At 35.5% G+C, this 15,952-nt stretch overlaps 2 protein-coding genes across 30 annotated transcripts; one reads left to right on the top strand and one right to left on the bottom strand.

The window, feature by feature from the left end:
• Positions 1–545: 545 nt before the first annotated feature.
• On the top strand, positions 546–5,945 carry LOC120081754 (glycine-rich RNA-binding protein RZ1C-like). Of its 4 annotated transcripts, none has more exons than XM_039036902.1 (4): positions 546–704; positions 861–1,004; positions 4,403–4,917; positions 5,113–5,945. In XM_039036902.1, the coding sequence occupies exons 2-4, from the start codon at positions 894–896 to the stop codon at positions 5,348–5,350; spliced, it is 864 nt and encodes a 287-aa protein (XP_038892830.1). In that variant the 5' UTR covers positions 546–704; positions 861–893; the 3' UTR covers positions 5,351–5,945. The 4 variants fall into 4 exon arrangements, with proteins under 4 accessions (XP_038892830.1, XP_038892833.1, XP_038892831.1 ...); XM_039036905.1 differs by lacking the exon at positions 546–704 and adding an exon at positions 4,254–4,303 and having other exon boundaries at positions 867–3,630; XM_039036903.1 differs by lacking the exon at positions 546–704 and adding an exon at positions 4,254–4,321 and having other exon boundaries at positions 867–3,630.
• Positions 5,946–6,135: 190 nt separating this feature from the next.
• On the bottom strand, positions 6,136–14,019 carry LOC120081752 (pentatricopeptide repeat-containing protein At2g22070). Of its 26 annotated transcripts, none has more exons than XM_039036884.1 (6): positions 11,360–14,019; positions 10,776–10,856; positions 10,508–10,604; positions 7,484–7,585; positions 7,223–7,329; positions 6,136–6,743 (listed from the first exon to the last, which is right to left on the bottom strand). In XM_039036884.1, the coding sequence occupies exon 1, from the start codon at positions 13,799–13,801 to the stop codon at positions 11,453–11,455; it is 2,349 nt and encodes a 782-aa protein (XP_038892812.1). In that variant the 5' UTR covers positions 13,802–14,019; the 3' UTR covers positions 6,136–6,743; positions 7,223–7,329; positions 7,484–7,585; positions 10,508–10,604; positions 10,776–10,856; positions 11,360–11,452. The 26 variants fall into 26 exon arrangements, with proteins under 26 accessions (XP_038892812.1, XP_038892818.1, XP_038892806.1 ...); XM_039036890.1 differs by having other exon boundaries at positions 7,223–7,270; XM_039036878.1 differs by having other exon boundaries at positions 6,136–7,329; positions 10,501–10,604.
• Positions 14,020–15,952: the final 1,933 nt, after the last annotated feature.

The following is a 15,952-nucleotide window of genomic DNA, read 5'->3' as shown; positions in this document are numbered from 1 at the left end:
TTAGGGAAATTGTCGGAAATAACTCTTACATGTTGTCATCTTTTACAACTAACACCCTCACTCTTTTAGAGAACTTGGTGAAATAGTTTTTCTCGATACTTTTCGATCGAGATTGATATCGAGATTCAAATAAAAATTTGACTTCATGTAAATTATCATTGTACTAAACTCACTTAAAAATTTAATTAAATCGACCATTTTTACTTTTAGGTTAGTAATAACTAATAATTTATTTTAATATAATAAAAATCATATCATTAGTAAATGAAGAGGCAAGACAAATACCAACATGAGTACAATTTCCCTGTGATTGATAACTACAAACATAATTTTTCAAAATTTATTTATTTAAAAAGTATTTTCTTTTATTTATTTATGTATATAGGAAGAATCACGTCGATTTCTATTGTTTTTCTAACACATGTATTTACTATAGACATAATTTTTTTTTAAAATGAGAACTATAGACATGCTTGAAAGTTGAAACATACTTCAACTTTTTTAAATTAGAAAAAAAAAAAACATAAACAAAAACAACCGACTTCAAAACTAGTACTTTAGATGACGGTTTTGATTTAAAAATGAAAAATAAATAAATATCGCGTGTAGTTGCAAATATATTTTCTAGGGTTCTTCAGGAATCTTAAGAAACAAGACGAAGACTCAATTCTATCAGAGCATTTCACTCTAACCGCACGAACTAGGTATTACCCTTTCTCCACTTTCGTCATTTTCTCCAAATTCTCAGTATCAATTGTTCTTTAGGGTAGGAAACATACTAGATGATTTTCGTTCTCGCCGATTTTCGTCTTGAATTTTGCTTCGATTTCTCAAATTTTACCTTGGTTTTTGCTGTGCAGGAGGATTCTTCTGTCTGTAATTAGGAGATTGATATGGCTGGAAGAGAAGAGTACCGAATATTTGTGGGAGGGTTGTCGTGGGACATCACGGAGCGTCAGCTTGAGAATGCCTTCAATCGATTCGGCAAAATTATCGATTCTCAGGTTACCCTTGTTTATATATATTCGTCGATTTATGGTTTGATCTGTATTGCTGAAAACCGAAGCAATTGGACTTCGTGTAAGCTGAACACATTGGAATAAGTTATTTCTTATACGAGAAGGAAACAGAGGAAATTGTATAATCGGTGTTATTTCGTGTGAATCTTCATATGAAGAATACAATTTCTAAATTTACACCCCTTTTTCCTCTAATTAGCTTTTCCCTCTGATGATAGCATGTCAAAACACCACAGATGAACTGCAAGATTAACTTTTACCATCCGAAGCCATAATTTTTTGTTTTCTCAACATTGTTTTATTACAACTTTAATTTTTCTCCAAACTCTTCTCTTTCTGATGATGTTTCTTTTTCCCCTTGTGAATGAGGATGCTGTTAATGAACTTTTTGGGAAGCGGTTTCAGTATCCATGTAAAGTTGAATGTTCCAAGATGCTGAAGGTCATAGGCTTGTATGTGCTTAAGTATTATTTGATTTAGATCTGCTGGTTAAGAAAAAGTGCTACGTTACCATCTGGATATTGGGGATATGGTTGCCTGCAAACTCAATCTTGTGCTCTAGCTGATTGGGGTTTGGTAGGATTTTAATTTGCAAATTCAGCGACTAATTGTTTCTGTGGGATAAAAGAACTTGACATTCATGGTTTTAAACCAGAGGAACTATTAACAAGCAATGTGTTGATGCCTGCTCGAGCAAACCTTTCTTGTTTTATTGTTCCTTGATGTTTTGATAAGGACACTGAAGTCACTAAAATGTTTAAGGATTTGATTGATAAACGTTCTAGTATTTTCTTGGAGAATTTTATCTTGCTTTGGATGATTATTAAACCCAACATCTCATCTTTGGCTTACCCTACTTACCAATGGTATGACAAAAAGTCTAAAAGTTAATGATGAAGTTTATGTGGTTATTCGAGATGACGTATGGGGCAAAAAGTTTGGCTAGATTGCTATATTGACTCAACTAATGAGTTTGCTAAGTCATCTAATCCCAAAAAGTTCTCAGAAGACATATGTCATGAATGGAACATTTTGTTGTATGAACTACTGGCTGCTTCTTTGTAATGCTTTCTCCGTGTTCCTGTCCACGACTAATTATTATCGAAGTGAGAGATTGCTGGTTTCTCATTTGCTAGTTTGACTGGTGTTGAGAGTTGTCAGTTTTATTTAAGATGAAGAATACGTAAAATGGTGCATCTTTTTTGGCTAAGATTTATGATGGCATGCAAAGGTACAGTTTTGGGAGATCAATAACCATTTCATTCTTTTCAGTGGACACTACATCTTTGAATTTCATTTTTCTGGGATGAAGTTGCCGGAGTCCCCTACTCTTCCAGGCATGCTCAGAAAGTTATTTGCACCGGTTTTTGTTTAGCAGCTTATGTGGCTAGAAATTGGACTAGTGATGCCAGGCTTAGCAGCTCAGACATTTTTTGAAGAATTGGCCAAACTGCATTTGTAGTCTTTAGTTTGACATGTTTTCCTCATCGTATGATGTCAGCTGGATCGTAGATGTCAGTTTGAGGATCTTTTCTGATCAGTTGTTGTCTTCTCTGGTGAGCTTGTTAAGTACTATGCCGTGGACAGGACTGTGGACATTGATGTGGATATTGTTGTTATCCAAAGCTTCCAGAGCTCTTAAGGCCTCTGATGTTACTATGTTAGACTCTGTTTTCTGTTATGACCGAGCATTATTAATGTCTATTTGTTGGGTATAGTACTGCAGTCTGCAGGGGAGTGATTGGATCTGAAGCTAAATTTGAGTTCCTATAGGTGCAGTGTTGCAGTTCCTATATAGAGGAATGGATTTAGGTTGTGGCAACATGAGAAATTTTGGAGCTGTAGTTTTTCATTCGTTTGTTTTCATCCTTTTCCTGTTGTTTGGAGTTGTTTCTCAAGATTGATCAAGAATGCTGCTGTTTTGTTTTCCTTTTTTGTGGTGTCGATGTGCTAGTTTTCTCATTTTGTACTCATTGACAGTCTTTGTCTTAACAGAGTTTGAATTCGTCGATTATTGATTCTATTTAAACTTAAGAGGGGGTTGAATATGAATATGTACCTAGTTAAGAATGGTTGCCATGCCAGTTTTGTCCTCATCAAGTTTTCTAGTACAGCCTCTTGTGTCCACAAACTGATGGGATCTCTATTTCAGAATAAGTTGGCATCTCCATTGCTTGAAATTATACTGTCTGGCGAAGCTTGCCTACGTCTCCTAGAGCATTCATCCTGGAAGATATGTTGTTTAAGGATTCATCTTTCTTTCTTGAGATTTATTCCACCATCTACTTCACATCACATCCCAATATGATTATGTGACAGCTCTGTTGAGGCTAATCCCTTAGTTGGAGTAATACACATATCCAATGAAGTGTTTGTACTGGGTTTTTTTTTTTGAGTTAAGATTGACTTTGAGGGCCATTTTTGGATGTCTGACTGTACAGAAGAAGCCATGTAGCCATTTTTTAATGGAATTATTTCTTTTGAATAAAAGGGGACCATAGTCTAAGATACTCTCACTTCAGAAGATAGACCTAAAGACGTGCAGGTTCTTTTGTTTTGTTAAGGAATTGTGTAACATGTTGCAATGAGTTCTTCATAAACGGACAAAAAAGTAAGTTGTCAGACTGTTTAGTTATATATTTTAAAACATTTTTATGTTGTTATTATCAACTACTTTAGAACGAATTCTCTTTGATGTTTTACTTTTTATCGGGCATACAGCATGTGATAGGCTGAACTTCATCACCAGCTTGTACCCGTAACTTATTCTGTTATTCTGATTCTCTAATGGAATGTAGGTTTGTTGCCATGTTTTCTGAATGATAATTTGGTGGAGTCTTAACCTCTATTTTTTGTAGCTGTTGTTGGAGTTTGAAACCTATAGATCATGGGAACTGTTTGGTATTGAATTTATATCTCTTGACATTGTCACAATTGTATTTATGGGTTCAAGCTTCAAGCCCAAAATTGGGTTTAATTTGCCACGCTCTTAGATTAACTTCGTGTCCATTAACTCCAAACTTTTATGGGTTGTCAACTGGGATCTTAAATACCAAAACAAAACACCTTATATTGGTGGTCGGGATGTGGAGTTCATCTTGAAGCCTGTCATCTTTGAACATTGAGGGGGTGGGAATTCTGGGCTATTTATTTATCTTTAATTGTGGTGGTCTTCATCCCTGTTTCTTTGATGCTGTTTTTTGTTACATTTGACAAATTTACTTTATAATGTAGGGTTAGACTATGCTGATGGCTGGTAGTGGTAGGTTTCAAGTTTTCACTTGGTATACATTATTAGCATGGTACTTTAGTAGCTCTGGTTTAATCACTTGGTTTAAGTTTTATTGGCTGTTCAACTGATTTGCTCTTTGGCATTCCTGTAGATAATGTTGGAAAAGAATACAGGCCGCCCACGTGGCTTTGGTTTTATTACATTTTCAGATCGCCGGGGAATGGATGATGCTATCAGAGAGATGCATGGACAGGAATTTGGAGAACGAATCATTTCAGTGAACAAGGCTGAACCTAAAATGGGAGAAGATATGGACCATGGTTACAGGGGGGGAGGATACTCAACCGGTGGCAGGGGTAGTTATGGGGGTGGGGGTGGGGGAGGAGATAGATCTGCGAGGCAAGATGAATGCTTCAAATGTGGGCGTCTTGGACACTGGGCTAGAGATTGTCCTTCAGTTGGTGGTGGCCGAGGAAGGGGAGGAGACTCATTTCTTGCACGTGCTCGGCTTGGGGATAGTGATCGTGGGGATCGCTTTGCTGGAGATAATAATCGTTATGTGGATGATCGCTATGAAGGTGGTGGGCGCTTTGGAGATAGAGATCGTTTTGATAGCAGCAGCAGGGACAACAAATATGGAAGTCGCGATCGCTATGTTAGTGAAAGGTACTGACCGATATTTTCTGTGGTTGTATATAAATTTATGTGTTTGAAATAATTATCACTGGGAAATGATAAATTGGCAGAATAGGGATCCAATATCGTTCTTTTGCTGATTGTCAATGACTGCTCAATTATTTCCTTGCAGTATCATATAATTAATCAATCCTCTCAGTTCTGATTTTATACATAAATCTGCAGGTACCCACCTGGTGGAGATCGCTTTGGAAGCAGTAGGTATAATAATGATTCTGATCGTTTTCCTGTAAATGGCTATGGCAAAGATAGGGGGTACTATAGAGATGGTGGACCTCGTGGAGTTGATAAGTATGGAAGTGGCGGTCCAGCACGCAACGAGGGAAGAAGCTATAGAAACAGACCAGCTCCTTACGATCGCCCTAGCCGTGGTGGGCGGCCATCATCATTTGATCGTTATTGAATGTTTTTATTGTGTAAGCACATTATCAGGTTTATCTAAAGTACCACATGCTCGGTGTTGTGCTGTTAGTTATCTAGGATGTAGTTGGAGTACCGTGGCCTGACTGACAGACAGATTGTTGTGGTTTCGTGTAGCTTTAATGTATCTGAGTTTTTGTTCAGCGACAGATAAATGTTCTAAAGAACGATGAATGGAAAGAGAACAGATTTAAGTTGACCATTTTGTGGTTCCAAAAATGTTGAGGTGAATCTTGCAGGGAGTGACATAAGAAGGTCGAGTGGAGGACTCTTAAGGCTCGTTTGATTCATAAGTTGGGTTCATAAACAAATTAGTAGAGATACAAGTCTAGAGGGCAGTGGCACCGTATTTGTGTATTTAGTAGCACCTTTTACTGTGCAGAAAAGAGGTATGATAGAGGAAGTAAAAATGAGAGATGAAGCTTGGAAATTGGCCTCCCAATAAGCACCAACCAACAACAAACTCTGCTGTCAGTTAAGAGTGAATGAAAGAGAGACTCAAATTGAAGACATATGGTTTGGTTTGGCCCTCAATTGGAATCACTGACTTGCTTTTCTCAATATATTACTGTTTTCTATATTTCTTCCACTCTCTTGTTCCTGATTCTCTTTAACTTTAGGGATGATGAGAAAGAAAAATGTGCGCATATTTTGAGTGCGCTCTATATTTCCACTAAACGTGATTTTCTCCTTTTACATTTTTTTTATTAAAAAAATGTAAATATAAGAAATGTGAGTTAACATGAATAATGAGGTAAAAAATGTGAATTAACACGAATAACGAGATAATAAACTTTTTTAATAATTGATGAACCAAACAGTAGGTGGGTTTTTTTTATCCACCAAACCCAACTCAACTGGAGGGGTCAAACGCTCCCGTAATGTATTTAGGTGCATTTACATCAAGTTTTTTTTAGAACAATATGAGTAGAGGGATTCAAACCACTGGTTTCATGATCACTGGCGAGCAAATCCCAAGGCAGCTATCTAGCCTTTTCCCATCGTTAGTTTAAATTGAGGAATAAGAATAAATTAGGAAAAATACCCCGTAAGCTATTTCAATGTTATTATTCTGTCTTTTTCTTCTGTCCGGTATCAAAGCCACTGGAAGTCGAATGCCTCACCCGCACCTATTTCGTCGCACCAACTTCCTCAAACACAAAGGAACGGGCACTGCTCTCAACCTGTCGTAACAACAAAACAAAACTCCATACCGGAGGATCATTACCTTATTCCTAGAACGGAATAAATCATATTTTTTTAGTTGGATCATTATGATTGTCAAATTACATTATAGTAAACAAAAGGGCAAAGTAACCCCTCTAATTTCTTTAGTCTTCGCATCCAACAGTTTGACTAGTCTTTATCCTTGACAACTGAGAGGGGAAAAAAAAAAAAAAAAAACAAAACACAAAACACAAAACTATATTTACCATCAAATTCATCTCAACTCCTTGATGATTAAATATGAACTAAAAAAAAAGGCAAATAAAGGAAGTCAACAAGGGAAGAAAAGATGAAATAGAGCAAGTCAAGAAAGCCGATTTTAATCTAAAACTACTCCGTTAAATGTAATTTTCTTCCATGTTGATTTTTGCAAGTAATTAAAAAAAAATTCTGCAAGCGTTCTTTGTCCCGCTCATAATTCCTTAGATTCTTTTCGATCTCCCAACTTCTTTTAGAGATTGATTTCAACCTTTTGATCTTTTGATCGACACCCATTAAACAAACAAACAAACAAAAAAGCTTCCATTGAACAAATATCACAAAGAACTGCAACCATAAAAACCAAATAGGCACAAGCCATTCTCAGTATACAATGAGCAAAAGCTTCAAAAGTAGACAACAAGAAAACCTGCACATGGAGATATTAATGATTGCTTCAACTAGTAATCCTCATCCACTGCAAGACATTAATAATCAACAATAAATTTGAGCACAATCAGTATGGCGAAAAGCGATCTGCAGCAATAATAAACATTCAATTTAGATAAACTAGTGAAAAAAAAACATCATAAATTTTTTAAGGAAAAAAAAGTATCATAATTGAGACGGCAACAAAACTTCCTGTAGAAATTAGAGCGCAACAAAAAGAATCAGAAATCTAAATTACTACCTTGTTTGGCCAAGTTATTTTACAAGCAGTGTACTGCTGAACCGGCTGAACAAGTAGTGTATTGGTCAAGGATACAAAAAGATGACCTGCTGAACAAGTACCCTGTTTTACAAGCAGTGTACTGTTTTACACTAATTTAACCGGCTGTAAAAGGCTGTAAATGAAGTAAAACAAAGAAATACCAACTAAAACGAGAATCAACTACCCTCCCCCCCCCCCCCCCCCCCCCCCAAATAAAATTACAAAAAAATCCATCAGGAGGGTGTATTAAAAAATGTTAGCAATGTTGAATGTATGGCTGATTTTGAGATCAGGAGGAAGATCTAACTTGTAGGCGTTTTCTCCATATTTTTCTAGGATTCAGAATGGTCCCATCTTCTTGTTAGAAGTTTAGCCCGGTAGGTAATCGAGATTTCTTCAAGTGAACCATTACTAAATCTCCAATAGCAAATGATTTTGGTTTTCTATGGGAATTTGCATTTTCTAGATGAGCACGAACCTCTTCATGAATGTCCTTTATTCTTTGAGCCATGAAAGCTTCTCCACTTAAATCAACATTAGAAGGTAGATTAGATAGATCTAATATGATTCTAGGTAAACAAGTATAGACTATCTCAAATGGAGACTTTCCTGTTGATCTATTTGCCATGCAGTTGAAGGCGAATTCAGCTTGGACCAAAGAAAGATCCCACTGTTTCGGTTTGTCACCACTTAAGCAATGAATCAAGTTGCCTAGAGCTCTATTTGTCATCTCAGTCTAGCCATCTGTTTGGATGACTTGTAGTGCTGTAGAGTAAACCCGTTCCAAATTTTTTCCATAGGGATTTAAAAAAAAAAACTCATAAATTTCACATCTCTATCGGACACTATAGTTTTTGGTATACCATATCTATCAGCAATATATTGTAATAGGATAGGGATATTTTGGTAAAATCAAGTTAATCTTAGTTAATTCTTGATTAATTACATTTTAATTACCAATTTAGTTTTAATCTCTTTTAGTTATCCTGTTAGGACTCTTGTAATTCTCTATAAATAAAGAGAGCCTCCTTGTATTAGGTCATATTCTCATCAATAAAAAGACTCTTGATTTGATTCTTAGAGATTTTTCTCCTTTTAGCATTTAGGTTACATCAAATTGGTATCCGAATATGCGATCTGGGCCAAGCTGACTATCGCCAGTGGAAGTCCGGGAAACTCTTGGTGATGCCGATCGCAAGAGGGAGCTTCTGAGTTGTGCTCGTTGCCAAATAACACACACCTAACTAGGTGAACCTTTTAAATTCAAGAAAATTGAGAAGAAACTTGAAGAATTATCCAAGAATGGAATTTTATAGAAGATCTAATGCATTTTGGCACATAAATTACTATTCGTGCTATGGAGAATGACCAAAAAGGTTTAGAAATGTTCGAGAAAATTCAAGAATCGGTCCCATAACAATTTTGATGAAGAAACTTATTCAATAACACTCAATTTGTACATCAATCCTGAAGTATTGGAGGAAATGAAGAAGGGAACAAGAAAATCCAACGTTTTTGGGAGAGATGACTCAAAATGTGGAGCAACTTTCTGAACATTTGCAAGAACTTAAAAAATAATTAATGCAAGAAAATCAAGAATCCATCCAATGGAGCTGTGAAATCAGACAAGGAAAAGAAATTCATTGCAAAGATGAAGACCAACCGCACAAAAAAAAATTGAAGAAATTGTCGACGAAAAGGCTAAAAAAATCAATGAGATTAACTCAGAGATTGCACAACATGAACCGGACGAGGAGGAACAATTGATTAATGAAAATGATAGTGGGGACGTTGAAAGCAAAGGCACGATAGAAGCAGAATAAAACAATACCCATGGGCGTCCTACTTCAAAAAGGTTCGAAACCCTAATTGCAGTCGACCACGAAACAACGTGGAAGATGAAATGTTCGAAATTCAAAAAAATTGGGTTTCTGAGTGGAATAGACGGCAACATACAAGAGGTCGAATTGAAAGTTGACAAAGGTGACTCATGTGAGGAAGAAGATGAGATTGACCTATTTGTTGTACGAAACAATTCAAAAGATTTGACCCATTACCCAGTCGACCAGACCCGCATGTGTCACCAAAGCATACCAAAAGAATTACATAAAGAATTTGCACCTTCGATTTTCTGCCCATGCCTAAGGAAAAAACAATTTTCAAATTTTCGATAAGGGTTTCACATTGTGAAAGGATTTATTTTTACCAAATGAGGCTCATATAACCGGAAGATTATTGTTGGAGATCTTACAAAGGATTTACAGCGAAAAAATAAATATACCACCTATTAATTGGAATTGCAGGGAAAAGATAAATATTCCACATATTAATTGAGCTCAAGAAATTTGGATGTTATTGATATCGGTTGTTCAAAGGTGTTTCTTTTTTAGTGGCTTACTTTTTTTATTTTTACTTTCATTTCCGTTTTAAAACTTGAGGACGAGTTTCTTTTGGGAGGGATAGAATATGATGTAATAGGATAGAGATATTTTGGTAAAATAAAGTTAGTTTTGGTTGATCCTTGATTAATTACATTCTAATTACCAATTTAGTTTTAATCTCTTTTAGTTATCCTTTTGAGACTCTTGTAATTCTTTATAAATAGAGATAGCCTCCTTATATTAGGTCATATTCTCATTAATAAAAAGACTCTTGATTTGATTCTTGGAGATTTCTCTCCTTTTAGCATTTAGGCTACATCAGTATCTATATATATGGTATGACCTAAGATTTGAACCTTTTATTTTTTATTTTATTTTTTTTTCTTGAAGCAGGAACCTTTTAAATTCACCTCAAGCTTGTCAGAGACTTTATTTGTTCTCTCTTACTGTATGGACCATTTGGCCAAGGATCAATATACAAATGTTCTAAGTAAGTTTATGTTTTAGTAAGCTCTATAAATGCAACCAACGAGCTCAAGAAAGGAAATGTTCAGGAAAACAATCCCTAAATTATGCAAGAGAGTAGTGAAAGAGAATGACACTATATATACGTACTACATACTTGAAAGCATAGAGATATGCCTTGAATCATGCACCTTTAACACTTGTTCATCTAATTGCTCCCAGCAAATTTGCCACAAGCCTTGCATCTTCCAGTTCTATAAAATTAAGTAGATATCAAGTCAAGGTTGGAAATACGGACAGTTCCTTCTTTTTTTTTTTTTTTTTTTTTCCTTGGAAGAAATTATAGATATAGTTACTGACAAAATTGAAAAAGAATAATTAAAACAAAGTCTAAATGATATTACAATTCAACTTGTTTTACTTACAGTCTCTCTAAGATTCATGTCACAAATAGGCTCATTGTAGGTTTGCACTCTCCTCAAATTGGTGTTAGGAAGTTTTGCGCCCTACAACAAGTTGAGGTCAAGACACATTGTATGGGATAAGATGGGGACTCGTATTTTAACTCGGTCACTATGCAAGTCCTTGAAAATAATAAAATAAAATAAAATGAAAGGATCAAATTTTGAAAGAAAGGACAAAGTTCAATAATCCACAAAGATATTTGGTTTGTTTAATATGTTTTTGGGTATGAACCACTACAGGTATCTACCTAATGGATATTCTGCATATTCTGCAGTCAAGGATGGGAGTGATGTAAAAGAACAAAGAAGAAATGTTCTTGTTGGCTGCATCATCTTTTTACAGCCCACACCAACCACACAACAAAGTAAAAAGAAGAAAGAAAAGTTTACTACATGGTAGACTATGGTAGAACAACTAGATAGACTGAAAAACGATGGATACAGTATAGGATGCATCCATTTTTTCTCCCTAATTTGTAAGGTTGATTTAGGCAGATTTCTAAAATAAAATCAAACTTTGAAAGAGCAATAGAGGAAGAACATACCTGCTTTTGTCATGCTTGGTCTTGGAGTGTGTTTTTTTTTTTTCCTTCTCATATCAAGTAGCATTCTTTTGTGGATGAAATCTCTACCTACACCTACCAATAGTCTCGGCAAGAACAGGAGCCATCCTTAAAATGGTGAAACCGAGTTGCATCTCTCACAATGATTTCCCTTCCTACAAGCTTGGAGATGAACTTTATAGCAGAATGGCAGTCATTACAAACTCTAAGGTTTTTCATAATCCTCAGTACAGTGTTCTCTGGAGTACTTAAAAGCCCAAATGCTACAGCAAGTTTTTCACTGTGATGTTTAAGAATCTGCTCCTTCACCTCTTCTTCAAGGTCATGAAGTACTGATTCAGTGTCTGGGATGAAACCCATCTTTTTGATCTCCTCCCACATTTTAGCCATCAACTTGTAGATTTCATCTTTCTGTGGATGTATAACGTCTTCAACTCCAAATGCGTGAACTTTATTCTTAATATGAATCCAGCTAAGTCCTTTCTCTTTCCTCACTCCTCTATTCTTCATTAGCTTTCTAGTTTTGGCAGCATTTTCCCATTTCCCGCATGCCGAATACACATTAGCAAGGGCCGAGTAGGCCCCGCTGTTTCCTGGATCAATAAGAAGCAGTCTTTCCGCTGCAACTTTTGCCAGATCCGCATTTTTATGAACTTTACAAGATGCTAGTAGCGATCCCCAAGCTATATTATCTGGTTCTATAGGCATGCTTTCTATGAACTGGTATGCTTCTTGAAGCAATCCAGCCCGTCCATAAAGGTCGACCATACAAGCATAATGGCTTAGGGTGGGTTCAATTTCATGGACTTCAGTCATCATATTATAGTAATTTCGACCTTGTTCTACTAATCCCACGTGTGTACAAGCAGAGAGCACTCCTACATAAGTGATATGGTCAGGTTTTATACCAACCGAGAGCATCCTCTCAAACAGGTTGATGGCTTCTTCTCCAAGGCCATGCTGCGCTAGAGCCATGATCATTGATGTCCAGGACACAGTTTCCTTCTTGGCACTTGTAAGATCAAAAGTTCTTTTGGCTATATCGATGCTTCCTGATTTAGCATACATGGCTATCAAGGCATTAGTAACAGAAGCTGTTGAAGATTCTCCAGCTTTTATGGCACTCGCATGGATTTGTTTTCCATGCTCCAAAGTAGCCAAACTTGAACTTACACTAAGCATGGCCGCCAGGGTATAACTATTTGGCTTAGGGCCTTCGTTAACCATCAACCGAAACAGCTCTAGTGCATCGTTCCATAAACCGTTTTGCACATAACCAACAATCATGGCTGTCCATGCTATCACATCATGATCTTTTAATTTGTTAAATATCTCTCTGGCTGGTTTAACATCTCCAAGCTTGGTATATCCATCCAGTAGGGAAGTGAACGCTATAATGTTTAAATTTGAAGTTCTGTTATGCTCAATAATCATTCTAGCCATTTCTACCCCACCTGACTTTGCATACATTGATATTAAAGCATTGCCAACTGCTCCAGAAGTTTCAGTTTCTGTTCTTAGAATATAAGCATGTATCTGTTTCCCAATATTCAACTTCTCAAGATTGGCACAAGATGATAAAACGCTTGCCAAGGTGAACTTATCTGGCTTTAAAGAAGATTCATTCAACATCTTGGAGAATATATCCAGTGCTTTAAGATCATACCCTATCTGACTATACCCTGAAATCATCGAATTCCAAGAAACTATATCTCGGTCAGGCATTTTCTCAAATTGTGAAGCAGCAAGCTCAATCTGCCCAGATTGCATGTACAATGAAATCAAAGCATTCCAAGTTGAAATGTTTTTCAGCGTCATCCTATCAAAAACAACTTTCGCTATGACCGGATCTCCGCATTTTGCGTACATATTCAGTACGGAAGTCGCAACAGAAGCATGGCTACCGAGTCCGAGTTTAACAACAAATGAATGAATCTTCTTACCAACGTCCAAAGCTTGATTTGCCGCGCAGGAAGAAAGAACATTACTGACCGTGAATTGAGAAGGCGGGACTCTCTCAGATATCATCTTCGCAAACATCCAAATCGCATTATCAAATAAACCCAATTGATTGTAACCCACGATGATTGCAGTCCAAGAAACAGGATCGAAATCAGGCATTTCATACAGAAGGCGACGCGACGCATCAAAATTGCCCTGTTTGGCATACGCAGAGATCAAAGTGTTCCATGAGAAAGTTGACTTAAGGGGCATTTCATCGAACACTTGGTGGGCAAAGCTGAGTGACCCAGTTTTGGCATAGAAAGTCATAAGATTATTCATCAAATACACACCAAGATGAAGGCCTTTCTTAATTATTTGAGAGTGGACGGACCTTCCAGCCAATGGGTCTCTGATTCTAACGCTTGTTTGCAGGATATGTGCAAAGAAGTTAGAAGAAGCAGGTGAATTAGCAACTTCCATAATCGGAGATTAATCTAGAGACGAAACAATCCCAATGTTTAACCTCGACAGATTTCAAACCATCAATTTCAAGTTTCGCGTTTTCAAGTATGCCAAATTGGCGGGAGACGGAGGCGTCAGGTGCTTTGCTTTTGAAGCTAATATTGAGGCTGCTTGTATGAGTCGTATCTTATGGGGAAATGCCCAAAAATAGTACAAATTGGGGCTAAATAATTTTGAGACGAGTTTTCAAAATATATATTTTGTTATCTATAACATACATTTTTGTTTATATTATCAATTTCGAGATTAGAGGTTCGATTCTCTCATTTCACGCTTTAATTACAATATCTTTGTAAAAAAAAAATTACCACTTTTATCATCATCTCATCTTTTCTCTAACTTCTTTTTAACTTAGCTTCTTTTAAGGTCTCTTGTCATGCTTCAAAATTGTTAGGAACTTCAACCGTTTATCAAGCTCTCTTGCCATACTCCAAACTAAAACACGTGTATACCTACCTTAAATCACTTAAAACATGTATAAAAATGACTTGGAGTTGAGCGTTTCAAGTTTGAAAGTTAGAAGATAATTGCGATATAACAAAGGTACCTAAAAAGCTGCCAAAACATGTATATGCACACCTTAAATCTCTGTGATTGGCTACATGATTAATACTTAATATTCGAAAATAAAGAAAGGACTTTCTACACAAATAGTCTAAATCAACATGTCTAATTTCCTTTCTCACATCAATGTCTAATTATACAATTGTTTAGAATTTTCTATTTTTTATATGAATAGGTTAATAGGCTATTGTTTTACATAGAAGTTTACTTTTTCGGCTCTCCTTACAATTAAGTTTTTTTTTTTTTAATATATAATAATATTAACACCAAAAGAAGCAAGAGTAGTTTCTTGCGGTTGTGAATTTTCCAAAACGATTTTATTTTCAAAACCTATAAAAAAAGAAAATTTTTCTAAATATCCAAAAATTGTTACCCTCATAAATGAAAACAAAAATTGATAAGAAGTTTCAAGGGAGAAAACAAGGTATATGTCATATATACAACACTATATATTTGAATTTTCTAAAAATAAACCAGGTTACATTTGATAAATGCATGAACAAGACAATTTGTACAATATATCGTCTTATATACTAAACAAAATATGTGATGTATACTTAGATTGTTTTAATATATTTGTAAACACACCAAAAAATAAATCATGGTATATGCGATGTGTATTTACATTTTTCAATACATATTTAAAGATCTTAATAAGGAGGTGGTCGATTTTAAGTCCGGAATATAAAAGAAAAATCGAAATCTCCTAAAATGAAGGAAAATATTAATTTGAAATATTATGCATTAAATGAATATTAACTATACTTAATAAATTAAAAATAAAGTGAAAAATCGAAAATGATGTTGACAAAATAAAATTAAATATTTCAAAAGTTGATTGATGTGAGATAATATGATTAATGATATTTTAAAAAATTCTTATATAATAAATAATAAATTTGGAAATCTATGTATACTTTTTATTTTAAAAGATTACGAAATTAAAAGATGAAGGAGAATTTATTAAAAAAAAGGTTTAACATGTTGTAAAAATAGCCAGACGGTTTTTTTTAAAAAAATAAAAATATTATTTAGCACATATCCAAACTACCCTTTAATATAAACAAAATTAAAAAGAGCTAATCCACCAAAAATACATTATATTTAAGTATTTAGAGGTTACTATTGATTAAACATTGTCGAACACTTTAACTTGCCAAAACTCCAAATCAATCCTTAAATCAATACAAGCCAATCTAGAAAACCAAAACTTTAATAAAAACTCACAAAATAACCCCAATACTCATATAAGTACTACTAGTCGATTCCTCTGGCGACCACACAATGGTAATTTCGATGGTGATTAGTAAACAACAATAGAAAATAGATCCGAGGAGAGAGAGAAAACGAAAAGGAAAGAGTGAATAAGAGAGAGGAAGATCCATGGACCATGACACTAGCGCTATCCTCCGTGACGACGGCAGTCTCGATACAGATGGCGGCATGAGGCAGTCGATGGGGTGCGGTAAAATGTCGTTCAATAGACAGGCAATCGAAAGTGTGGTTGATTTTTTAAGCACAGAGCTCTGCTGGTTTCCTTCACAC

This window comes from Benincasa hispida, chromosome 7 (genome assembly GCF_009727055.1).
Source record: "Benincasa hispida cultivar B227 chromosome 7, ASM972705v1, whole genome shotgun sequence".
Lineage (NCBI taxonomy): Eukaryota > Viridiplantae > Streptophyta > Magnoliopsida > Cucurbitales > Cucurbitaceae > Benincasa > Benincasa hispida.
This window is presented reverse-complemented; position numbering and strand designations above follow the sequence as displayed.